Here is a 26,082-nt window from a genome sequence, read left to right on the forward strand (position 1 = left end):
CCCATTCACACCTGAGGCCTCCTTTTAAGAGCATTAGGGAGATTTCTCAGCTTTCCATGTCACAGAAGGTTGTATTCCTGATGGCTATTACTTCTGCTCACAGAGTATCTGAATTGGCGGCGCTGTCCTGTCAGTCACCTTATTTGGTGGTCCACAGGGATAAAATGGTTATTCAATCTAATCTGTCTTTTCTCTCTAAGGTGGTGTCGGATTGTCAGCTTAATGAAGATATCGTGTTTCCTTCCATATGTCCCAAGTATCCCAAAGAACTTGCCTTGCACTCTTTGGATGTGGTTCGGTCGATCAGTTTTATCCGATGGTTACGGAGTCCTTTAGAAAATCTGACTCTTTGTCCTTACGGACGGTTTGGCTGCATCTGCTGCAACTATTTCAAGGTGGATCAGGCAGACGGTTGTTCAGGCTTATTCTCTCAAGGGTCAGGTTCCTCCTTTCCCTGTGAAGGCGCATTCTACTAGAGCGCTGGGTGCCTCTTGGGCTTTTCGCCATCAGGCCTCTGTTCTACAAGATTGTAAGGCAGCGACTTGGTCGTCTGTGCACACCTTTACAAAATTTTACAAGGTGGATTTGTTGGCATCTTCAGATGCTTCTTTTGGCCGCAAGGTTTTGCAGGCTGCCGTTTCGTAAGAGAATGTTTTTTGTTTCTCTTAGCGGTCTTTAACATGGGTGAGCTTTTGTTGAGCTCCATGTTACCCAGTGGGCTACGTTAGCCTCGGATTTTACGTTACTTCCTGGTTGCGTTCTTCCCACCCCTCATGCCTACACTGCTTTGGGACGTCCCATTCAGCTAATGAAGACTGAGGCTACGTCTGTCAATGGACAATAGAGAAAACAAGATTTTTGTAAGATATTCCCATAAAATCTTCTTCTCTGAAGTCCATTGACAGATGCAGCACCTGTCCCTCTGATATGGGGATGGTTTTTTTCTTCACTGCTTACAACCAAACTGGTTTGATGAGCAGAGGGTGCGTGGGTTATGCCTGTGGGGGTGGCGCCATACATTTAAATTTTTCCTACCTAGGACTACTCCTGCAGGGGGCAGCATAACCCATTCAGCTAATTAAGATGGAGGCTGTGTCTGTCGATGGACTTCAGAGAAAAAGATTTTATGTTAAGATCTAACAAAAATCTTGTTTTTTTTTCCCCCCTTACTATGGTGTATAAGGCCATTTTAACTGCAAGTGGCGCTAATCTAAAATCTTTATGTATAACATTTTCAATAAACAAGATATAGTGCAAACAGGGACAAAAGGTATAGGGTTCCTGAAAAACGAGATGTACACCGATTAGTACATTCCTTGTGTAAATAAAAGAACTACAGTAGTCAATTCCTCTCATACAATCCTCTACAGAGCCTCAAACACTATACAACACTTGGCAGGCCAGCAGCTGGATCCGCTGACATGGCTGCATTGCTGCCAACTTGAGGAGAACATGTGCAAAGAGCCCAAACAGTCTAGAAGCAACTACAAGGCCAGATGATAATCGAGCTATGTGATCCGGAAGAGCGGCAAATGTAATTTATTAATAGAAGTAAATTTAAGTGTAAAAGTTTTTAGTGAATATCCCTTAGAATGATCTAAACCAGTTTACTGCTCATCTGCATAAATATGAAACAAATGAAATAATGCTAAAGGGTTTTTGGGTGGCTACCATTAGCAAACCGTATTTGTAACATGCTTTTTAAATTTTTTATTGGTAATTTTATACATTGAGAACCCCCCAAACCATTATCCCCACTTTTTAAATAACAGGCGTCTCGGCTAACTCAAAGTGGTCCAACCACTTCTTCCCTTTTTTACCCTCGGGCAACCACTATGTTGAAATTTAAATTTTTCTTTAAGTATATTCTCCTTTATTTGTATTTGCCAACCCTTTACTGTTGACGGATGTGATGACAACCAATTGTGTGCTAGAAGTTTGCGGCCTTGACTCCATATCTACAATCATGCTCAAAAGTCATATTCCAGGGTCTAGTGGCAGTTCTATTTTAACCGCTTCCATACAGAGCAGTTAGACCCCCTTCCTGCCCAGACCAATTTTCAGCTTTCAGCACTCTCACACTTTGAATGACAATTGCTCAGTCATGCTACACTGTAACCAAACAAAATTTTTATCATTTTTTTCACACAAATAGAGCTTTCTTTTGGTGGTATTTGATCACAACTGGGGTTTTTTTTTTTCGTGATATAAGCAAAAAAAGAGCAAAAATTTTGCAAAAAAAACACTTTTTTTTAGTTTCTATTATAAAATTTTGCAAAAAATTAATTTTTCTTCATACATTTGGGCCAAAATTTATACTGCTACATATCTCTGGTAAAATTAACCCAAATTAGTGTATATTATTTAGTCTGTGTGAAAGTTATTGAGTCTAGAAGCTATGGTACCAATTACTGAAAATTGATCACACCAGATGTACTGATGGCCTATCTCCTTTCTTGAGGCCCTGAAATGTCAGGACAGTACAAATACCCCCCAAATGACCCCTTTTTGTAAAGTAGACAGTCCAAGGTATTTAGTAAGAGGCATGGTGAGTTTTTTGAAGTTATAATTTTTTCCCACAATTCTTGGGAAAATGAAGAAAACATTTTTTTTTCTTTTTTTTTCCCAAAACGTTGTCAATTTATAAGCTATTTCTAACACATAGCATGTACACAGCAAAAATTACACCCCAAAATTCATTCTGCTACTCCTTCTGAGTATGGTGATACCACATGTGTGAGACTTTTACACAGCCTGGCCACAAAAAGAGACTCCACGTCCAAGTAGCACCATAAGGCGTTTTAGGAGCATAAATACACATAAAACTTTCTTACTACCTATCACACTTTTCAAGGCCCTAGAGCAACAATACAATGGAAAAGTCCACAAAATTACCCCATTTTGGAAAGCAAACACTCCAACGTATATTCTAAGAGGCATTATGGGTCCTTTGAACATGTCATTTTTTTCCACAAGTTTTTGGAAAATGTGGGAAAAAAATAAAAACTTTTTTTTTTTTTTACACAAAGTTGTCAATTTATAGGATATTCCTAACACATAGCATGTACATCGCAAAAATGACACCCCAAAATACATTCTGCCACTCCTCCTGAGTATGGCAATACCACATGTGTGAGACTTTTTCACAGCCTAGCCATATAGAGGGGCCTAAACATCCAAGGAGCATCATCATGCATCCTAGCCACTTGCCTAGGCCTATTTTTGACATTTGGTGTTTACAAGTTAAAATCAGTTGTTTTTGCTAGAAAACTACTTAGAACCCCAAAACATTATATATTTTTTTTTAGCAGAGACCCTAGAGAATAAAATGGAGATTATTGCAATATTTTTTATCACACCGTATTTGCGCAGCGGTCTTCCAAACGCAATTTTTTGGGAAAAAAATCACTTTTTTTAATTAAAAAATAAGAAAACAGTAAAGTTAGCCCAATTGTTTTCCATAATGTGAAAGATAATGTTACGCCGAGTAAATAGATACCCAACATGTCATGCTTCAAAATTGCGCACGCTCACAGAATGGTGACAAATTTTGGTACTTAAAAATCCCCATAGGCGACATTTTAAAAATTTCTACAGGTTGCTATCTTAGAGTTACAGAGGAGGTCTATGGCTCAAATTATTGCTCTTGCTCTAACGATCGCGACGATACCTCACATGTGTAGTTTGAACACTGTTTACATATGTGGGCGGGGTTTCCGTATGCGTTCGCTTCTGCGCGCGAGCTCGCGGGGACACGGCGCTTTAATTTTTTTTTTTTTTTTTTTTTTACTATTTATTTTATTTATTATTTTTTATTTTTACACTGTTTTTTTTTAAAAAAAAAAATTGATCATTTTTATTTCTATTGCAAGAAATGTAAACATTACTTGTAATAGAAAAAGGCACGACAGGACCTCTTTTTTGTGAGATCTGGGGTCAAAAAGTCCTCAGATCTCACAAGTACACTAAAAGATAGAAAAAATAAAAAAAAAAAAATTAAAAAAAAAATTAAATAAAATGAAAAAAAAAAAAAGGGACCTTTAAACTGGTTGCTAGGCAACGACGTTTGCCGTAGCTCCGGTCCTCCAAGACCATAGAGTCGAGTGAGGGCAAGCTTGCCCTCACTCGACATCCTGTCTGTGAGGATCTGGGACCGGATCGTTTTCCCCGCTGCCGGCGGGTCCGGTAAGCGGGGAAAAGGACCAGAATGCAGCGGGAGGGGGGGGGGGGCACCTCTTCCGCCACCCCGGAAGGGTGATCCCGCGGCGAATCTGCCGCTGGGACCACCCTTATCGGAAAGCCAACCGTCCACCGTTTAAAAAAATACCAGGGTTATGGCAGCTATCTGCTGCCATAACACCGGTATTTAGGTTTAAACGGACGACGTATGTTAACAGTGTGTGAGGAGGAGAACACGGTGACAGCTAGTTACCGTGTTCTCTGATGACATTTGTGACCGGCTGTGATTGGACACAGCCGGTCACGTGGTAAAGAGCCAATTTCATTGGCTCTTTACCTAGATCGGGGATGGGCTCTGTCCGAGGGACGAGCCTCGTCCCCGATCGCCGCGCTGCGCGCCCCCGGGGGCGCGCATTAAGGAAGGAACGAGCGGCTCGCGCTGGAGCCGCTCATGTGATCGGCTGTGATTGACACAGCCGATCACGTGGTAAACAGCCAATTTCATTGGCTGTTTACCTTGATCGGGGTTGGGCTCAGTCCGAGGGACGAGCCTCACCCCCGATCGCCGCGCTGCGCGCCCCCGGGGGGCGCGCAGTAGCGGGGAGATCCGGGCGCCGTCATATGACGTCGGCCCGGATCGAGAAAGGATTTGTGCCGACGTCATTTTACATGACGCGGTACGGAAGGGGTTAAAAACCAAATTAAAAGTAGAAATAACCCCTTGCCAGTAATGAAGTTTCAGGCATCTCCACAAAATATGTATTAAATTGGCCAATCCCCGATTACACCTAGGGCATAATGGCGAATCTCTACGTCGCCGCTTAGATAACTTCTCCAGGGTATGAGAAGATCTGTGTATTATAAACATTAAATTTCATTTTTGTGGGGGGGGGGGGGGGGGGGATGAGGAGACCATAGGCAATGTTGATAATGCCGCCTCCCATTGATCATCCGATATAGGCCCTAGATCTTGTACCCACTGAGCCCTTGATGGTATTGGTACAGAGTCTTGAAAATTATAAAGTATGCAATATAATTGCGATGCAAGACCTTTCTTAGCACCGCTTTTAGTCAACAATGCAATGATTGTAGATTTATTTAATTCAAATACCTGGGAGCAGGCTTGTGCCTGTAAAGCATGTCTAAGCAGGAGATACTGAAAAAATCTTTGATTAGGGATCTCGTATTCAGTACACAGTTGTGAGAACGTTTTTAACACTCCATTATAAAACTGTGATAAATACCAAACCCCACTATTCTTCCAAGATTCAAACCCCTCTAGTTTCTGTAATTCTACAGTGCTCGAGTTATTCCATAACAGGGTAAACAGTGTATATCCCTTGACAAGGTTTTTAATTTCAGCCATGTTTTATCAAATAATTTACCTGTTAGAAAACCCTTCACCCTTCATAGGGTTCTTGATTCTAATAAAGCTGTTAATGGATAATCGCCATGGACAACAACAGACCCTGTATTGGGTCAGCGTCTGTCACTGTCACTGACAACCATCCAGCAAAATGCTGATATTGCGAGGCTAAAACATTTTTAGCATGGGGTACAGCTGATCCTCCTGCATCTTTGGCTAGCATTAATGTAGAAATGTTTATTACATGGTTGTTTCTTCCGCAAAATAAGCTGTCGAAAAAGAGAATCTATTTTATTAAACCAAAATGATGTAATCCATATGGGAGAGTGTTAAAAAAAAAAAAAAGTAATTGCGGTGTCCATATCATTTTAATGAGACTGGCTCTACCAATCACTGACAGTGGGAGTTAACACCAGCATCCTACATTTATCTATGAACTTTAGCCAATAATGGCTTAAGATTTAAATCTAGATAATCCTTCACATTAAAAAGATAACTATATTCCCAAATATTTTACTGTATGTTCATTTTTAAATTTGAGATTTTAAATCTGGTAAGGGTGTTTTCAATTCGTCCAAGGGTAACAATATTGATTTCTCCCAATGAATACTAGAGCCAGAAAATGACCCAAACAGAGACAAGCTCCATAGGTTCGATTAATGAACTTAACATATCCCCCAGAAAAATAAGAACGTCATCTGCATATAAGACTATTTGACCTTCTTTACCAGCTTGGCAGAATCCAATGACTCCGGGTGTTTGCCTAATAGCAAGGGCCAAGGGCTCTATAGCCATAGCAAATAAAAGTGGGGATAGAGGACAGCCCTGTCTAGTTCGTCTAGATCAGGGGTGGGGAACCTGCGGCCCGCAAAATCATTGCATCCGCCCCCCCCCCAGTTCCGCAGAGCTGTCAGAACAGAGCCGATTTTTCCTTTATAGTTCCGGCTCCGTCCTGACAGTGTGAGTCACAGGCGGAGTGATATTGAATGCACTCCCGACACAGACTAAGACATGGAGACAGGAAGCATCGGCTTCATCCAGCGCGGCTCTTCTCTGGTAAGCATTTGCTGCCAGAAGCACACACAGCGGTACCCAGAGCATTACCACCCAGCAGTACCAGCCTGAGCCAGCAGTACCCAGGGCATTACCACCCAGCAGTACCAGCCTTAGCCAGTAGTACCCAGAGCATTACCACTCAGCAGTACCAGCAGTACCCAGAGCATTACCACCCCAGCAGTACCCAGAGCATTACCACCCCAGCAGTACCCAGAGCATTACCACCCCAGCAGTACCCAGAGCATTACCACCCCAGCAGTACCAGCCTTAGCCAGCAGTACCAGCCTTAGCCAGCAGTACCCAGGGCATTACCACCCAGCAGTACCCAGGGAATTACCACCCAGCAGTACCAGCCTCAGCCAGCAGTACCCAGGGCATTACCACCCAGCAGTACCAGCCTTAGCCAGCAGTACCCAGAGCATTACCCAGCAGTAAAAGCCTGAGCCAGCAGTACCCAGAGCATTACCACCCAGCAGTACCAGCCTGAGCCAGCAGTACCCACAGCACAGCACCAGCCTTAGCCAGCAGTTTCCACAGCAGTATCCACAGCAATACCAGCCAACATTTCCCACCAGCAGTACCAGCCAGCTGTACCAACCAGCAGTTCTTATCAAAACTTACCATCGCAAAGAGTCGACCGCGCTCCAGACTGACCAAAGAAAACCTGGAAAACCAGTTGCGAGTAGCATCATCATCATCAATATAAGCTAACATCAAGAGACGCAGTTGCAGCCATCACATTAGGGGTGAGTTAATTAAATGTTTGACCAAATATAACAGGCACATTTTTAGGTTGATAATTTTGTACAGCCCCCGAATGAGGTTAAAAAATATCCAAATGGCCCTTGGCAGAAAAAAGGTTCCCCACCCCTGGCCTAGATAATAGAAAGGTGGATGACAAGGTATCGTTAATTTTCAATCTTGCTTTAGGATCTTTATATAACATTTTTAACCGTGTTAGAAAAACCGAACCAATGCCAAAAACAGTAACTACAGCCCATAAGTACTCCCATATCAAATACTTTGTGGGCATTCAGGCTCAATATAGCTCTTGCACCCATATTGTTCATAGGCAATTGCATTTTTAACCACTAAGGACCGCAAGATTTTGCTGCTTAATGGCCAGGCCCTATTTTGTGATTCGGCACTGCGTTATTTTAACGGACAATTGCATGGTTGTACGACGCTGTACCCAAATAAAATTGACGTCTTTTTTTTCCCCACAAATAGAGCTTTCTTTTGGTGGCATTTGATCACCTGTGCGATTTTTATTTTTTGCGCTATAAACAAAAAAAAAGTGAAAATTTTTAAAAAATAAAAACAATTTTTTTTACATTCTGCTATACAACATTCCCCAAAAAAAAAAAAAAAATGTTTACACATTTTAGGCCAATCTGAAAAAAAAACAAAAATCGCAATAAGCGTATTTTGATTGGTTTGCGCAAAAGTTATTGCGTTTACTAACTACGGGAAAGATGTAATTTTTTTTTTTACTTACTAGTAATGGCGGCGGTCTGCGATTTTTTGTGGGACTGCGACATTGCGGCAGATAGATCGGACCCCTAACTGACATTTGTGACACTTTTGGGGGGGGGGACCAGTGACATTACTACAGTAATCAGTGCTAAAAATATGCACTGTTACTGTAATAATGCCATTGGCACGGAAGGGGTTAATACTATTAGTGATGAAGGGGTTAAATGTAAGCCCAGGGGAGTGATTCTAACTGTGGGGGGGGGGGGGATGGGCTTGTGAGATCATCACAGAGACATGTGATCCTATATAGCAGGATCACATAGCCTCTGTGATCACTTCAGAGAGAATGACAGATGGCTGTGTTTACATCAGCCGTCCGTCTTTCTCTGTCAGCGGGGGGGGGAGATCGCGAGTGGCCCCCCTAGGGTCTCCTGAGCGAGTGACGTAGCACTACATCTGCAGTGGGCGGTCGTCAAGTGTTTAAAAAGAGTCCACGAATATTTGTTGATGCCGCTCATGTCGGAAGAAAACCCGTTTGGTCCTCATGGATTAATGTATTACTATATCGTGACAACCTTTTTGCCAGTACACTGGCCAAAATCTTAACATCAGATGTAAGGAGGGAAATAGGCCGGTATAATTCCAGCATTAATAGGTCTTTACCCTGCTTGGGTATTACTATATTATTGCCTCCTGCATTGAAGGAGTCCATCTGGTACCGAGGTTTTATTAGCGCACATCTGTGATACAGCTTGCTCTAATTCTTCTAGGGATAAAACGTTATCCAAAATTAGGGATAGGGTTCTATATATCTTCTGAGCCTCCTGCAAGGCTAGTCTGCTATTTTCAGTGGGGTTCGTAATAAAGTCCTGCTCTGCCTGTTTCACTATCTTCATTACCCACATTGCCTTGATGAGCCCTTCCCTTTAGAGATTTCCTTAATTATGCCCCACTAATAGGCTTTCATTAAATCCTATACCACCAATGATGAGGCTGAACCCCTTATTTTTAAAATATTCTACTAAGAGTTGTTCAATTATACCCCACTCAGGCATTAACAACAACCATTGAGGATTGAACTACTACTTCAGCGGCGACTTGTGAAGTCCCGTGCACCGCGACTTCGGCGCGACTTGCACGGACTTCATATAATGGAAGTCTATGCATGTCGCTCCGAGGTCGCCCCGAAGTAGTACAGGACCCTTTTTCTAAGTCGGAGCGACTTGTGTTGCTCCTATTAGAACCACCATATGCATAGCTATATTTAGTGCTATGTACCCTCTTTTTTCCCGAAATGCCCGACGTCTCTTCCCATGGGGGGGGGGGGGGGGGGCTTGAAATGGAACCGAACAGCCTCCCACCATGAGGAAGGAGCGGAGAGGGGGGTCAACTCTAAGTATACCAAAAAATATTAAATTCACCTGCCAATACTAAGTACCAGTACATACAGTCAGACTTGTATAAAGTACTCGAAATTTCTACTTGAGTAAAAGTACAAGTGCTCGATCAAAAAATTACTTGAGTAGAAGTGGAAGTGCTCGCAGAAAAAGTTACTTAAGTAGAAGTACTAAAGTATTCAACATTTTTTTTACTTAAGTATTGCAAGTAGTTTTTTCAAAAAATTTGCTACTTAAGTACTAAAAGTAAAAAGTACCAGTAGTTTTGAAAAAAAATTTCTACTCAAGTACTGAAAGTAGAAGTAGAAGTACTGTGTTATGTAGTTATTAAAGAAATAAGTCAAAAGTTTGAACATCATATTGTTTTTATTATTTCAAATGATTTATTCAAATGATTAACCTGTGTTTGTTAGTAGTTTCTTGATGCACTTTAAGCGCTGTAGCACCATTTATTTGTTTGTTTCATATTTTCTTTTTATTGGAAAGATTTGGTATAGCAGCTTTTATTATACACAGCCTTTATTTTCGTATGCGCTGATTTACAAATGACATTATACACATTTTTTTGAGCTTTATGCAACCTGCCATCTACTGTTCTGGCAGTGGTAATTTTTTTAAAAGTAACGAGTAACTATGCAGCACAAAAAAAAAATACTTGAGTAGAAGTATCGAAATCATCGAAAAAATGTAGTGAAGTAAAAGTAGAAGTAGGAGAAAAAAATTCTACTCTAGGAAAGTACAGATACCGCATTTCGGTACTTAAGTACAGTACTTAAGTAGTTCTACTTCGTTACTATACATCTCTGCATACAGTACTAATACAGAGAGATCCTGTCGACCCTCCCTCCCCCCCTCACCACCCTAAATGTATGCATATTCTTAAACACCATTATTTTAAACCTTTTATCCAACCAGGCATTACCTGCCTCTGGGGTAACAAAAAAGTGTACAATGTCTCCAACAATAATCCGCAATTTAGCTGGATATAGCATTGAATATGTTATTTGCCTTGACCTTAATCTGCTCTTCACTTCTGCAAATTTTGCACATTGTTTCTGTACCTCAATTGAAAAATCTGGGAAAAAGAAATCCTATTACCCTTATACTCAATATTAACCTGTTTAACCTGCTTACAGGCCTTTAATAAGAAAAGGTCCCTGTCTCTATAATTCAGTAACTTTTGAATGACTGGTCTAAGCGGAGTTCCTGATGGCGATAAACAATTTGGTATACAGTGGGCACGTTCTATCGTAAATAAACTTGGGAAGCCTTTTTGCTTCAATACATCTATTAGCCATTTCTCAAAAAAAAAAAACAACTGGAAATTGACCTTCCTCTCGCTCAAAGACCTAGAATACGTACATTACGCCTTTGTCTATTTTCCATATTTTCTAATGTCCATTCACAATATTTTAGCTCTACTTGCACCAGCTGTAGGTCCTTTTATTTTTTTACATAGGGCAGGGTATCTTCCACCTCACTGATTCTACCCTCCACCACAATGGTGCGATCTTGAACTTTTTGGGTCTCCTGTCTCATCACAGTATTGTCTCCTTGTATTTCCAGCAATTGATTTGTTAAGGATATTAATGAGTTGCGACATGCTTGTACGGCCATAAAAAACATCACTCAGTGTGGTCTCAGATATTACTAAAAATTTGTAGCGACATTATTCTGCAAGATTGACTTTCCTGAGAGCGGATTGACCCTCCTCCTCTTGATCACCTCTAATAAGGCCACCAGAGACAACGTTACTATTTTGGCGTATAGCTGAAGTTAAAGCAATATTCGGAGCACAGGCCTCCTGTGGCTGCTGCAATCTATTGAAAACGCTCTCCTGTATATTCTCCTGTGGGCGCTCCTGCGTTTCACTTGTTCCAGACCTAGACGAAAATCTAGGTACAATGTGTATTGGGTGCTCCTGCTTTTCCCGCCTCCTCTCCAGCACCAACCCTTAGCACATTCTCAGATTGTGATTGAGCAGCGTTAACAGCATTATCAGCAGTAATCACGACAATGCCACCCTGATGCATTTGATGTGGCTCAGCAGCTCCCTGTAACACCTTCTCCTGCTCTTTTTTTTTTTTGGGGCGAGACATCATTGCCCAATGTTCCTGCCGATTATTTTAATGGTTTTTAACTTTTTGCTCCAAATGCAACTAGTGGAACTTATCCAGCTCGCACTGCGAACAGGCACAGCACACCAGCACCCGACGTACCACCAATCCTCTGAAAACATAGAGTAGCAGTCCAGCCAAAGGGCAATTTTAGGCAGTTCACCGGGTCAGCTCCTTCTCGTCCCGTGGTTTCAGGGGCAACGATAATCCCTCTCACAGACATTCTTGCAGTAGCCACAGTACTCGGCAGCCAGCTTACCACTGATGACTACCAACTTCCGGCAGGCAGCAGACAGCCTCAACCTGGGAACAGCCGACTCCAACTGTCTCCACCTGCCGACCCCGAAGGCACCCAGACACCTGACATCCAAAACCAGGTCTCAGTAAGCGGTGTGATGTGTGACGGACCACCTACTAAACCAGCATCTCTGGAGATCATTTTCAGCAGTTACAGGATAATAGTTGTACCATGCAAGCTCATGAGCCACCTGCTTGCCTCCTCACATCTGCCCGCTCACTTCCGCTACCACTCCTGTGTTTAACATTCTTCAAAACTAAAAATATATAGGATATAGAATAGCAGTTCCTAAAACAGATAACTCAAAATGTTTGCTTGCGTTTAGTAAAATCAGATGTAGTGTATAAATTATAATGGATGTTATGTCTAAAGGATAAGCTCACTTAAAAAAGAAGACACAGACAGGAAGAATCAATCAACTACCACAGCGCTCAACAGCACCCTGGTAGTTCATTGAGAACTACAAACCAACAGCTACAAAAGGATGTCAGTCCTTGTAGCCAATTAATTTACAAAACTCTGTGAATGAATAATGCGGCTGTCTGGGCGGAGCCCTGGGCAGCCGTGCTCTTCTCAAAAAGTGACAGCTAGTACATGCATTTTCTCCCCATACTGCTGTCACAGGGAATTGGCCAGCAGCTGGAAAATGGGTGGAACATGTAACATATTCCCAAAGGTGAACTTATCCTTCAAGCCTAACATTTTTGTTTAAAGTATTCCGATAATTGAAATTTTGGAAATGGGCTCGAGTTTTATGAACTAAATAATGAGCTAAAATACCAAGACTTCCCTGATGTCATTCTTCAACATAGCCACTAGGTTTGAGAGGAATATGCACAGTCCAATGAAGGAACCATATGCAAGTAGATATGTAAAAACCCAAACAAAATTATAACAGAACAAAGGCCAAAAGTTTTGTTAAGCCTAGTACACACCAGTAGTTTCTCATCCGCCCCTTTCAGCCCAGTGGGCTAAATCTCCCAGACAAACAAGGGAGAACAGATATAGCACAATAAAACAAAGTACATGGTATCTGCGAAAATCATCACAGAGCATGCAAATCTATGACAAAAGTAAAATGAAAGCTAAATCATACATCTATGAACATTAGAGAACAGGAAACAAAAAGAGGAGAAAGCCAACATTAGTCAATAAAGACAGTGGCTTGAAACAACATCTTCATCCCAATCAACTCAATACAAGAAACTCAGCAGTAATAGTAAATGGTTGTCAGTACTGTACTCATTTCCCCAAGAGGTGTGCAGAACCAGAAATGGACCCCTCAGTGCCCACGCGCTCCACTCAGTTATACCAAAGCAGAGCTACAGGTGTCGGCCTGGTCAACCCATCCACCTCAAATCTTTGTAAATTTCCCCGGGCAGCCCCTGGCTTCATATGTTAGTTTGTATAAGGGTAGAACTTGGTTAATTAGATTTTTCCAGAGATCAAGTGGGATCCTATCCGTATGTACCCACTGCATTACCACGGTCTTCGTGGCATAAAACAACAGAGCGCCGTGGTAGTTTAGTGAGAACTACAAGCCGAGAGCCGCTAAGGCTGGCCAAACATGTTCTTGTACAATTTTGTTAGATTTACCAAAAACCATATAATAGAAGGTCAAAACTAAACATCACTTTCAATTGTATCCTATAAAGGCAGGACTACGTACTACATAGTGAAGGTAAATCTGAAGAAAATTGTATAATGTATGGCCAGCCTAAGGATGCAGGGGCTTGTGGTTCATTCAGACACACGGGGCTGTTTGAATGACGCGGCCGTGTGGGAGGAGCCCTGCTGCTTTCAAATAGTGGCAGCTAGTACAGGGAACTTCTCAGCGAGGGGGGGGAGGGGGGGGGGGGGTCAGCAGCTGCAGCACTGGGAAAATGCAACATGTTTTACCCCAATAACGGGTGGAACGTCTAACATATTCCCAAAGGTGAACTTATACTTTCATAATTGTGTGAGCAATGTGACATTTCAGAGCTTCACACCACATTTCAAAGTAGTTGTTTAGGCCACTGGGATGTCTGCTGACCACTTAATTCCCTTCAGCAAAAAGTGGACAAGCAAAAGCATGACAACGGTGTAAATGTCACTGAAACACATTAAAAACTTACTCATGTACTCTATTGTCTCCATACAAGTCGCTCAGCCCAAAACTGACGTAATGCCAGTGCTCAGGAACACCAAGTGATGAATTTCCAAGGTTTCTGTACATGCTCACATAATCTAGGGGATCTGGTCCACCCAACCTAAAAAAGGTAAATAAAGAACAGATACATTAAAAACACAAAAATAAAACATTGGGCCAGGCCACACAAAACAAAATTTCAAAATTTAGGTTTTAGGCACGTTGTGGTGCATTCAACAACCCAAATGATTCCTTATATCCTTGGGAACCAATGTACTTGAACTGCCAGGTTCTTCAACCCACAAATCCCACTAGAAGGGCCACCTATACTGTTGCGGGCTTCAAGTTTCCGTCCTAGAGTAATCAAAAGTGAATCATACTAAATAATTTTTCCATGCTGAATAATTTGTATTTCATGCCATTACAATACCAGTCGGGTAAAGGCATCGGCCACCCATGAGCTGTGCGCACTACAGCCGAGTGGTGCTCAGTTCAGGGATAGCTGTGCAACCAATTGTAAGCAGTTGCAAAGTGATAAAAATTCACACCACAGCTGGATATTACTGGGCCTGGTGGCAGGGGAGTTTGCTGGGTTAGAGAAACCCATTGTAATCATGTATAGACCCTTGTTACACATTTACAGTAAAATGCCTAATCCTGTTCCTGGACGATCACACTGAAGAGTCAAACCAAACATGGCAACCTACAAAGTCTATTACACAATTTATAGTAGTAGTTGTGTTTTCTTATTGCCTAACATAATAGTAATCTCTAATGACAAAGAGAAGAGCACTTACATTTCAAGCCTTAGCGACAGTTGTCACAAATAGAAATTAAAACAAGATTATTGCCTAACACTTAACAAAAAGCCTTGAGTATCCATCACCTTCAGTCTTTGTCTTCAATATATTAAATCATAAATGCAGTAACCTGCGTTAGAAGGACCCCCATTATCCACCGGCTCCTGTTTGATCTTCCTGCCATTTCAGCGCTGCAGCTTCCATCAGTGTCCTTGGTTTTCTACAATTCTAGAATGTCAAATGTCTGTGCCCCCCCGCTGTGGCTCCCTTCTGACTCTGTCACTACAGGACACAGCATTTATGTAGAGGATGGAAGAAGGAACTACAGCACAGAGTGGGGGGGGGGGGGGGGGGGACACAAATACCTGACACTCCCAGAAGTGCTGAATGCCAAAGACACTGATGGAGGCTGCTGTGCTGGAATGAAAGGAAAAAGAGACAGGTCACCAGAGAGAAGAGTATAGGGGCTCATCTTGCAGCCAGGGTATTGTGAATACAATATTACTTTTTTAGAAGAAACCAAGAGTGTTGGTCGTGTGACAAGAGATTCAAGCCTGGGTAATAAAGAAATAGATTTGACAAGTGTTTTTACTTGAATTGAAATGCTTTAGGCTGCATTCACACTTGAGCGTAGCGTTTTCACGCAATTTTTACCGCTATTTTCAGGTGTTTTTTTACAGGCGTTTTTGGAGGCAGGCATTGACATCTATCAAAAACGCTGGTAATCAGCCCAAAAAGAAGCTCATGTACTTTTTTCAGCTACAGGCGTTTTGCAAAATGCTCAGATGTGAACAGGGGCCATTTAAATGAATGGAGTTTTACTTGATGGGCGTTTTGGAACGTTTTTTTTTAGCGTTTTTGGAGCTGTAAAACGCTCAAAAACACCCAGGTGTGAATGGAGCCTAAGGGACAAAATTTACAGAAAGTTAGGAAGATAAAAAGGGATAAATTGTGGCCATATATAGAGAGTAACCAAACATGCGCACATGGTCGCCTTATTCTGATGATGTCTGCAAACACAACTAGCTTAGGGGGCATTCACACGATCACCATTGTGGGTCTCTGGCCAGAGCTAAAACAAGGGAAACCGCTTTACCTCTCATGGCTTCAATTCACACTAACCGGCTGCATTGGTGTGCAGAGAAAAAGAAGACTTGGCATTTATGTTCCAATGTGCTGTACCACACCGTAAAAAGCATGGAGTTAAAGAAAAGAATGCATCTATCTGAAATACTATTATATTCAAACTGAAATGCAGGCAAACAGCTAAACACACTACTGGAATACACAGTATATGAACTCTGTAACCTGCCAAAAGATTTGTAATACTGTTCAGTCTTGTGATGTAGCATAGTTAGCCATCAGTCTCCAACCTCCTATTGGACAATAATGGAGGAGCAACACACTTCTTTCTCTCCACACTCTCTTTGCCTGTCAGTAACTAGTGTTAGATTGATAGCACCAGATTCACTTATACATAGAGCTGCACGATTAATCGTATGAAAATCGCGATTCGCCCCCCCTGACGATCTAAACCTGACATATGCTTGATTCTTTGCATAGCTGAGGGAGCAGAGAAAACAGCTGTGGAAAACTCCCAGTAACTATAAACAAAATGATTACATTGTATCTTTTCCTTCCCTCTGCCAGGGAGAAAGGAAGTTTAACCTCTTCTGACACTTGTTGCTTGCAAGTTAAAATCGTTTTTTTTTTTTGCTAGAAAAGTACTTGGAACCCCCAAACATTTTATATATTTTTTTAGCAGAGACCCTACAGAATAAAATGGCGATTGTTGTAATATTTTATGTCGCACTGTATTTGCGCAGCAGTCTTTCAAACGCAATTAATAAACTTTAATGAATAAAAAAAAAAACGTAACAGTAAAGTTATCCCAATTTTTTTTTGTTACACAGAGAATCATGAGAGAATCGTGATCTTTATTCCAAGCTAAAAAATCGTGATTCTCATTTTGGCCAGAATCGTGCAGCTCTACTTATACAACATGTACAAGTTTTCCCAAAAGAAAACCACATCCACAATTCAAAATTTGTTGTGGTACACCAAAATGAAAATTCTGAGCCCAAACCAAAAAATTTGGGATGCACTTGGCTGAAAACCAAAATGGGAAAAAAAATTATATTTATTTATATTATATTTCAGTTTTTAATTAATTTAAATGAACATGAATTTATTTTCAGGCCATCACCAGCACTTTTTCGGAAGATAGGCTACTTTCACAGTAAGAAGTTTTTGAAGTTTCTTTGCGTTAAAAAAGCACAATAAAAATGTATCCTTTAAAATTCTATGCATGTCTTCATACTGGTTCATTGTGCTTCCGTTGCAGTGTTAAAAAATCCTGCTTGTCACCTTTTTGGTGCATATTTGGTCAGTTAAAAAAATAAAATAAAATTGCAGCATCCTACTGAAATGCATTGCACAAGTGGGGACAAAAAAAAAAAAACCATGTAAGAAAAGAAAATAAATGGCTGACAATGCTCAGCTTGTGATAAAAAAAAAAAAAAAAAAAAAAATTATATATAAAATATCTCTTTAAAATATAGGGCCTGTTCACACCAGAATGCAGTGATGAATTTTGAGGGGGAGCCACAGAATTTTAGCAGTGTTGCATTTCTAAAATGAGTCAATGAGCTTTTTTTCCTTTAAAGAGAACCTACATTTTATTTTAATGAGCTGCAAACACATGCTTTGTGTTTATACATGGTTGTGTGCATCGTAAAAAAAAAAAAAAAAAAAAATTACAGAATGCCATACTTTTTTCAATCACATGCAACTGAAGTGCAATGCAGTAAACTAGACTCATTGAGATACATTCACTTTTTTTGCCATTACGTTTGGAATGCATTTCTTTCTTCATCCAAACACATCTGGTATGAACAGGCCCTTAGACATTGTTTCAGTTTCAAAACCTCCAGGAGGTGAGGTAGTACAGAGACGATTAACACATCAAATAAATGATATTTAAAAAAAAATTCTAGGGAGTTTACAGCAAGTGCGGTTGTCTATGAAGGGAAAATTGTACAAGAGGCAATACTACTATTCTACGACTAGATTTAGATGTGCGTCTAAACCTGCCGCTCATCTCAAAAGCATTACGCCTTTGGATCGCTTTTCAGAGGCGATTAACAGGCAGCGAGATGGCGACACGACTCCTCCTTATCACGTTTTAAAGGAAAGTACAGCCGAAGCTCATTTGGCTGTACTTCTGTGGATCACAAGAGTGCAGTTCGTTCTGCATTCCTGCGACCAGTTTTCAGCAGAGAGTGAAGTCCACTCTCTGCTGATGTCACAGAGTTGGACCAGGCTCGGGCATCATCACGACCACAGATTAGGGATCCGCCCACATGCCTGGACTGACACCCGGCTCAGCCACTCAGCGAGCCGCTGCCCGCACCTCCACAGCCCAGCGCTCCAGTGAGTGAGGAGGGGGCAGAGCAGAGAGCTGCTAACACATCTCTTTTAAGCCCAATTTTGCCAAACAAAGGCACCGCAACTGCACATGCATTGCACACTGTTGCTGGGTGTTTGTGGTGCTTCCCGAATCACTTACCCACCGATATGTCGCAAATTTGCTGTATAGTTCTTGCTGCGGATGCAAAGCATTGTGACTGTGGCATGCAAACACCCCAACAACCGCAAATGCAACTCAACTGCGCAATTTTAACATCCCCAAAAGTGTCTAAACAAGACCTTACGCTTCTTTATATACACGCACCCACCGACAGCCAATCACAGTAACCTGCGGCACTGCGCTTATTTCTGCAGTCACAATATAGCAGAATAGAAAGTACATCTGCCTTCTAATCTCATGTCATTAGTATGTCACTCGACTAAACATAGAAGTGACCAATAAGCATCCAACTTGTAGTTTTCTGACTTCAGAAAAGTACGCACACTAATGTGTGTTGCCTAAGGCTTGCCATACATTTTACAATTTTCTTTAGATTTACCTTCAGCTATGTAGTACAAAGGCCTGCCTTATAGGATACAAGTGAAAGTGTTTATTTTTGACCTCATATTATATGGATTTTGGTAAATTGTACATGTATGGCCAGCCCTAGGGACCAGTTACACAGTTTTTGTGTTGTGTTTCGTGCACTACATTAAAGGCAGGCAATTCAAATGTGCAAGGGCACAAAAAATGCAAACATGCTGCATTTTTCCATAGTGCATCGGATGGTAGCAAGTCATGATGCAGAGCTGCCGTTCAGAGACTTGAATGAAGTGTAACTTTGTACAAAAAAACAACAAAGTTAAAAAAAAAAAAAAAAAAAAAAAAAAAAAAAAAAAAAAAAAAATGTAAATAGTTCAATGCACATTTCCGTTGCCCCCTCAGCAAAACAAAACACCAGTAGGCACACAAAATCATTTTTAATTTTCTTTTATGTAGCTGCAGATCTCTTCTATCTGGAAAAATGGTGTCAGGAGGGTAGGAAGTGAGGGGAAATCTTTATTGGAGCTTCAGATAGCAGAAGGAACCTGTCAGGTGGTTAAAGCCTTCTTCACTTCCTAAAGCTTAAAAGCTTTTGGCTGTGTATACACTTTAAGGGCCAATTCCTTTTGTTGTGCAGCAGTGATGCATTTTAAATGCATCAGCACATTGCCATGCCTTTGATTTTTAGTAGGCACTAGGACAACACACATGCTTTGCAGCACAATGTAATAATGGACAATTCACATGAGCAGCACACTAAAGCAGCCCATAGACGATTCAATTTTCTTTCCTTCCAACATGGGCAGAAGGAATGAAAATCTCTTGATTGCCCCATCAGCGCCATTGTGTTCTGCCAGCAGGGGGCGCAGGATGCCTTCCCAGCTGGCAAAACACTGATTATTGCTAGCGGCTATAGCCACTGGCAGTAACTGCATGTAAAGAAAAGAAAAAAAAAACACGTCAGGCTGGTTGAACCCAAATTGGTCGCTGGATTGACTAAAGCCCCGTACACACGTACCAATCGTCGGCCGAACGATCGGCCGTCTTTTGTCCGAGGGCTGTCTTGTCTGTTGAAAACTGCAAAAGACTGCACACGAATTTTGTCGGCCAACAACAGCCGACTGCAGAAGTGATGTCATGCGATGGTTAACTTTCCTGGTCTTTTTTCCTTTCGGAGCATGCCCAGTCTTGCAAATCTGCTGTCTGTCGGCCGAATTCTATACTGACTGGCGAACAATCGGCCGTTCTGGTGTTGGCCAACAAAAATTGTAATGCTTGCACGACAGATTCTTTTCGGCCGAAAGTGCGCTGTCGGAAGCATCATACAAACAAGCCGAAAATCGGCCGATCGTTCGGCGGCCGAATATTTTCGGCCGACAATCGGTACGTGTGTACGGGCCTTTAGTTACAAATCAGAATATCCATGGATGTATTGAATCTCGGCAAGTCCCTGCTGAACCGACTGAATGTTGATCCATGTATGGCCGGCCCAAAACACTCCATTTTCTTTAGAAGAGTAGGGGGAAGAATCATAGGATTTTTGACTTACTGTACAATCCATTTATCTTTCGTTCACTGACGGACAAAGCGCCTATACTTCATAATAACCATTGGGATATACTGCCCCCTACAAAAGTAGGAAACTAAGCAGAAAAAGAACCTGGGTACTCCCATGGGCAGTCCCAGGGGGTTATATTTATACTCCCTCTCCCCGCTATAGGGAATAAGTTTTGTTACAAGCAGTGTCAGAAAAACTTCAACTCCACAGAGGTGTGGGTGCTGTGTCCATCAATGAACATCAGAGAAATGGATTTTACAATAAGTCAAAAATCCCATTTTCTCTTTGGTTCATTGATGGACACAGCTCCTGATCTACTTAACCATTGGGATGTCCCAAAAGCATTGTAAAACATGAGTGGTGGGAACTGCAATAAAATCCCAAGGCTAAACAGCAGCCAACCAGGTAACAGGAGCTCAACCAAAACAACAATACATCCTCAAGAGGATCAGGTCCTAGCAACAGCAGCCTGCAAAACCTTGCGGCCAAAAGAAGCATCCGCAGATGCCAACACATCCACTTTATAGAACTTTGTGAAAGTGTACACCGATGACCAGATAGCTGCATTGAAAACCTGCGTCACTGACGCCTGATGACGGAAGAGTGCAACACTTTGGGCACAACAAGTGTTTATAATTGAATGCTGGATATTATTTGCTCTCTGGTGAGTGTTTTGACACATCACACTGTCACAGTAGGCTTTCCAATAAAGAAAGGATTGTTTGTTTACGGTAGTTGGTTACAAATAGGACTTCATTTATCTAAAACATGGACTTTTTTTCATTTATGTAAAGCGCTGCACCAAATTTGTTTTTCATATGCTCTCCTGTCCTTGAAAATATAATTGGCTGAATTGTAAAAATGCTGGATTAAGATTATGTGGGGGGGGGGGGGGGTTGAATCGAGATTGTGATCTTTTAACGATCAAATATGCAGCTCTACTAGAGATACACTTCATCTGAATGGGCTGACAACACATACACACAAAAATATAATACCCTCCATTTCTTCTGAGGCAGCACATCACAGTGTGCTGTGTTACTGCAGTCTGATAAATGAGCTCTGACTAAGTTTATGCTGCTGTTATGAGGGCTCCCAGAGACAGTCCCATGTTATCAATATGTCCCTGGAAGACTGGGGTTCCTGGTTACAATTTTTGGTCCGAAACCACTACTGGGCCCCAAGTTACACTGCAGGTCTCCACTCACTATTGGGTCTCTGGTTACAATGAAAGAATCCCCATTCACTATGGGGGTTCCTGGTTACAATGCAGGTCTACAGTCAATGTTGGGTTGCAGTGTTTGTCACTATGGTGGCTCCCACTTACAGTGCGGGGGTCACTCAGCCGCTATGGGGGCTCCCACTTACAGTGCGGGGGTCACTCAGCCGCTATGGGGGCTCTCACTTACAGTGCGGGGGTCACTCAGCCGCTATGGGGGCTCTCACTTACAGTGCGGGGTCACTCAGCCGCTATGGGGGCTCCCAATTACAGTGCGGGGTCACTCAGCCGCTATGGGGGCTCCCAATTACAGTGCGGGGGTCACTCAGCCGCTATGGGGGCTCCCACTTACAGTGCGGGGGTCACTCAGCCGCTATGGGGGCTCCCACTTACAGTGCGGGGGTCACTCAGCCGCTATGGGGGCTCCCACTTACAGTGCGGGGGTCACTCAGCCGCTATGGGGGCTCCCACTTACAGTGCGGGGGTCACTCAGCCGCTATGGGGGCTCCCACTTACAGTGCGGGGGTCACTCAGCCGCTATGGGGGCTCCCACTTACAGTGCGGGGGTCACTCAGCCGCTATGGGGGCTCCCACTTACAGTGCGGGGTCACTCAGCCACTATGGGGGCTCCCACTTACAGTGCGGGGTCACTCAGCTGCTATGGGGGCTCCCACTTACAGTGCGGGGTCCTCAGCAGCTATGGGGGCTCCCACTTACAGGTGAGAGGGAGGATCCCTGGTTAGAATGGGGTCACCGGTCACTACAGTTACAGTGGAAGGAGGGCGTACAGTAGCCATGGGAGTTCCAGGTCACAGCTGGAAGGGGGGTCCTCAGTGACTGAGGGTTCCTGCTTAGTGTGAGGTCACCATGGGGACTCCTGGTCACAGCTGAAGGCGGGGGGGGGGGGGGTAGTCCCCAGTAACAATGCTTGCCAGTATAGAGTATGAACTCTCCTATAAGATGAGGTCCCGCTGCCCCAACCAATGTAAAGTTGCCTCCACTGCCGTAAAGTGAGGACTCCGGTGTAGTGAGTACCCCCAGTATGAATGGCCCATGGTACACACATATACAGGACACATAGGAGTGTAGTGTGGCCTTACCAGTACTTGACTATTGCGGTGACCTGGAGGGGGTTGGGCTGCTCCGGGTACAGCCGCCGACACTCGCCGTATATGGCATGTAGCCCCGGGGGGAAGATGGACGGGAAGGCCTGGGGTCCGCTGCTAGGCCTCATCTCTTCCATGCCCTCCGCACACTCGCAGCGCTCGCACACTCAGCGGACACCCCGGCCGCCTCTGCTGAGAAAAGTCCGCTCCTCCTCACACGAAGTCTTCGGAGCGCCCCCTCCCTGCCGCCCTCCTTCCCAGCAGCCTCTAGGAGAAATCTCTGGAGAAGCGGCCACACAGATCGCTGCTGGAGTGTAGATGGTGGTCTAGTAGATGATTCCCATTGGCTGCAGAGCTAACCAATGGATAATACTTGTAACCAAAGTCTTCGTTTCCCAGCAACCCAGTGGATAGTGTCTCACCCAATCATCCTATGGATAAAGGATGTCGCCAGTAGTGAGGTTCCGCCATATTGTTGGTTTGATATATATATATATATATATATATATATGGTTTTTTTTTGCTAGTTTTTCCAGTCCTTTAGACGTTTTTGTTATAGATAAAACGTGATATAAAATGAGTACTTAGCCCATAATTGCTAACTAAAATTCAAATTAAAAAATAACTTTTTGGGCCACATGCATTGTTGCCAACATTTAAAAAAAAATTCCAGGGACACTTTTTTGAATGGGGACGCTCTGCAAAGCACTACTTTTACAAACCACGCCAAACCGCATAATACTGCAGTACCACCGCAAAAACCCTGTCATTAACAATTAATGGGACCCGCGTGCGACTCACAAAGACAGCATGGTTGCATGCAGTGCAGGAAATGCACACGGAATGCGCCTCTCCTGCATTGTGTTCAAGGGTGAACCAACCCTTAGGAAGAGAGATTTGAGAAAGGGAAGGACCACTATGGTACAAGGAAGAAAGGAATGAGAGACCACTATGGTACAAGGAAGAAAGGAATGAGAGATCACTATGGTACATGGAAGAAAGGAATGAGAGATCACTATGGTACATGGAAGGCAGGAAGAAATGATCACTATATTGCATGGGAAGCAGGAAGAAAGGATCACTATGGTATATGGAAGGCAGATAGAAAGGCTCACTATGGTACATTAAAGGCAGAAAGAAAGGCTAGTACATGGAAGGCAGGAATAATGTATCTCTATGGTACATAGAAGGCAGGAGGGATCACTATGGTATATGGAAGACATTAAGGAGGGATCACTACAGTACATGGAAGAAAAGGAGGAAGGAACACTATGGTACATGGAAGAAAGGGAGGTAGGATCACTATTGTACATGGAAGGCAAGAAGGATCAATATGGCACATGGAAGGCAGGAAGGATTACTATGGTGCATGGGAGGCAGGAAGGATAACTATGGCACATGGAAGGCAGGAAGGATTACTATGGTACATGGAAGGCAGGAAGGATAACTATGGTACATGGAAGGCAGGAAAAATCAATATGCCAAATGGAAGGCAGGAAGGATCACTATGGCACATGGAAGGCAGGAGGGATGGATCAATACAGCACATGGAATGGAGGAAGGATGGATCACTACAGCACATGGAAGCCAGGAAGGACGGATCACTAGAGCACATGGAAGGCAGGAAAGATGAATCACTATGGCACATGGAAGGAAGAGAGAGAGGGGAGAATTCACTCACCCCAGGGTTAGGCAGACATCGTGTACACTGGCTGCTGTAAAGTTCCCACCCACACAACCCCTTCACAGGTACAGCATTGGCTGCACGCCAGGGGTTGTGGGCGGGCACAGGGGGACATGGGGAGGAGGTGGAGGAGAACTAGCCTACATCCTCCTCCCCCCTTGTTCATGATCTACAGGAGGCGGGCGTGAGTTGGCGGGCTGTGCTGGCTGCGCACTTAGCGAGCCTCAGCCACTCCGGCTGCAGTGTGGAGCGATACGCGCCAGGCAGGGAGATTAGTGGAGTCTGGTATCGGATCTTTTTTTGGTACTTGGCTCCGCTGCCGGACTCAGCCCGGATTCACAGGACACTAGGATTTACTTAACTTTACTTATCTGGGATAATTGGGAAATATGAGTATGTAGTGGCAGGAAGCCACTGGGCAGTCTGTAGTGGCAGGGCAGTCAGTGAACAGCATGTAGTGGCAGGCTAATGAGTGAGCAGTATGTAGTGGCAGAGCGGTCAGTGAGTAGTACGTAGGGATGGGGCGGTCAGTGAGCAGTATGTAGTGGCATAGTGGTCAGTGAGCAGTAGATAGTGGCAAGGTGACAACTGAGCAGTATGTAGTGGCAGGGCAGTCAGTGAGCAGCATGTAGTGGCAGGGTGGTCACTGAGCAGTATGTAATGGAAGGGCCGACACTGAGCAGTATGTAGTGGCAAGTCAGTCAGTGAGCAGTATGTAGAGGCAAGGCAGTCAATGAGCAGTATGTAGTGGCAGGGCCGTCAGTAAACAGTATGTGGTGGCAGGGTGGTCAGTGAGCAGTATGTAGTGGCAGAGTGGTCAGTGAACACAATGTAGTGGTAGGGCAGTCAGTAAGCAGTATTTAGTGGCAGGGCAGTCAGTGAGCAGTATGTAGTGGGAGGGCTGTCAGTGAACAGTATGTAATGGCAGGGTGCCAACTGAGCAGTATTTAGTGGCAGGGCCATCAGTGAGCAGTATGTAGTGGCAGGGCGGACACTGAGCAGCATGTAGTGGCCGGATAGTCAGTGAGCTGTATGTAGTGGTGGGGCGGTTAGTGAGCAGTATGTAGTGGCGGGGCGGTCAGTAAGCAGTATGTAGTGGCAGAGTGGTCAGTGAACAGTATGTAGTGGCAGGGTAGACACTGAGCAGTATGTAGTGGCAGGGTGGACACTGAGCAGTATGTAGTGGCAGGATAGTCAGTGAGCAGTATGTAGTGGCAGGATAGTCAGTGAGCAGTATGTAGTGGCAAGGCAGTCAGTGAGCAGTATGTAGTGGCAAGGCAGTCAGTGAGCAGTATGTAATGATGGGGCAGGCAGTGATCAGTATGTAGTGGCTGGGTGGCCACATAGCAGCTTGTGGTAGCAGGGCAGACAGTGAAAAATATGTAACGATATTGCAGTCATTCAGTCATTTACTATATGGCTGGAGATAGAAGGCTTCTTGGGTTGCTATGTCTGCTCCTTCTCTTCATCCTCAGCTGCTATATGAGCCTGAATGATGCAGCCATCTGTGCTAGGAGGAGGGGAGGAAGTGACCACACCTCATTCCCTGCCCCCTAAGTCCAGTAGCCCTGCCTTTGCCCTGGTTCCTATTCTGGGTACTTTGACAGCAAGATCCACCTGCATTACCTACTACTCTGGGCTCCCCCACCCTGCCTAGCCCCCAAGACCCCTTCAGTCAGAAAATCTCACAGAGGCTGTGTGGGAGGGGGAGTCAGGGACAACATGTGGGAGGTGGCCAATGAA

At 43.5% G+C, this 26,082-nt stretch overlaps 1 protein-coding gene across 2 annotated transcripts in view; it reads right to left on the reverse strand.

Moving 5' to 3' along the window:
- SUFU (SUFU negative regulator of hedgehog signaling) overlaps positions 1 to 22,979 on the reverse strand; it is a 112,780-nt gene extending 89,801 nt beyond the window's left edge. For both annotated transcript variants that reach the window (XM_082266812.1, XM_082266811.1), the window contains exons 1-2: positions 22,650 to 22,979; positions 14,007 to 14,141 (exon numbers count right to left, since the gene is read on the reverse strand). In XM_082266812.1, the coding sequence (XP_082122938.1) occupies positions 14,007 to 14,141; positions 22,650 to 22,792 (278 nt within the window). In that variant the 5' untranslated portion in view covers positions 22,793 to 22,979. The remainder of the gene's footprint in view (positions 1 to 14,006; positions 14,142 to 22,649) is intronic.
- Positions 22,980 to 26,082: the final 3,103 nt, after the last annotated feature.

This window comes from Pelophylax lessonae (assembly GCF_965119305.1).
Source record: "Pelophylax lessonae genome assembly, chromosome: 9".
Lineage (NCBI taxonomy): Eukaryota > Metazoa > Chordata > Amphibia > Anura > Ranidae > Pelophylax > Pelophylax lessonae.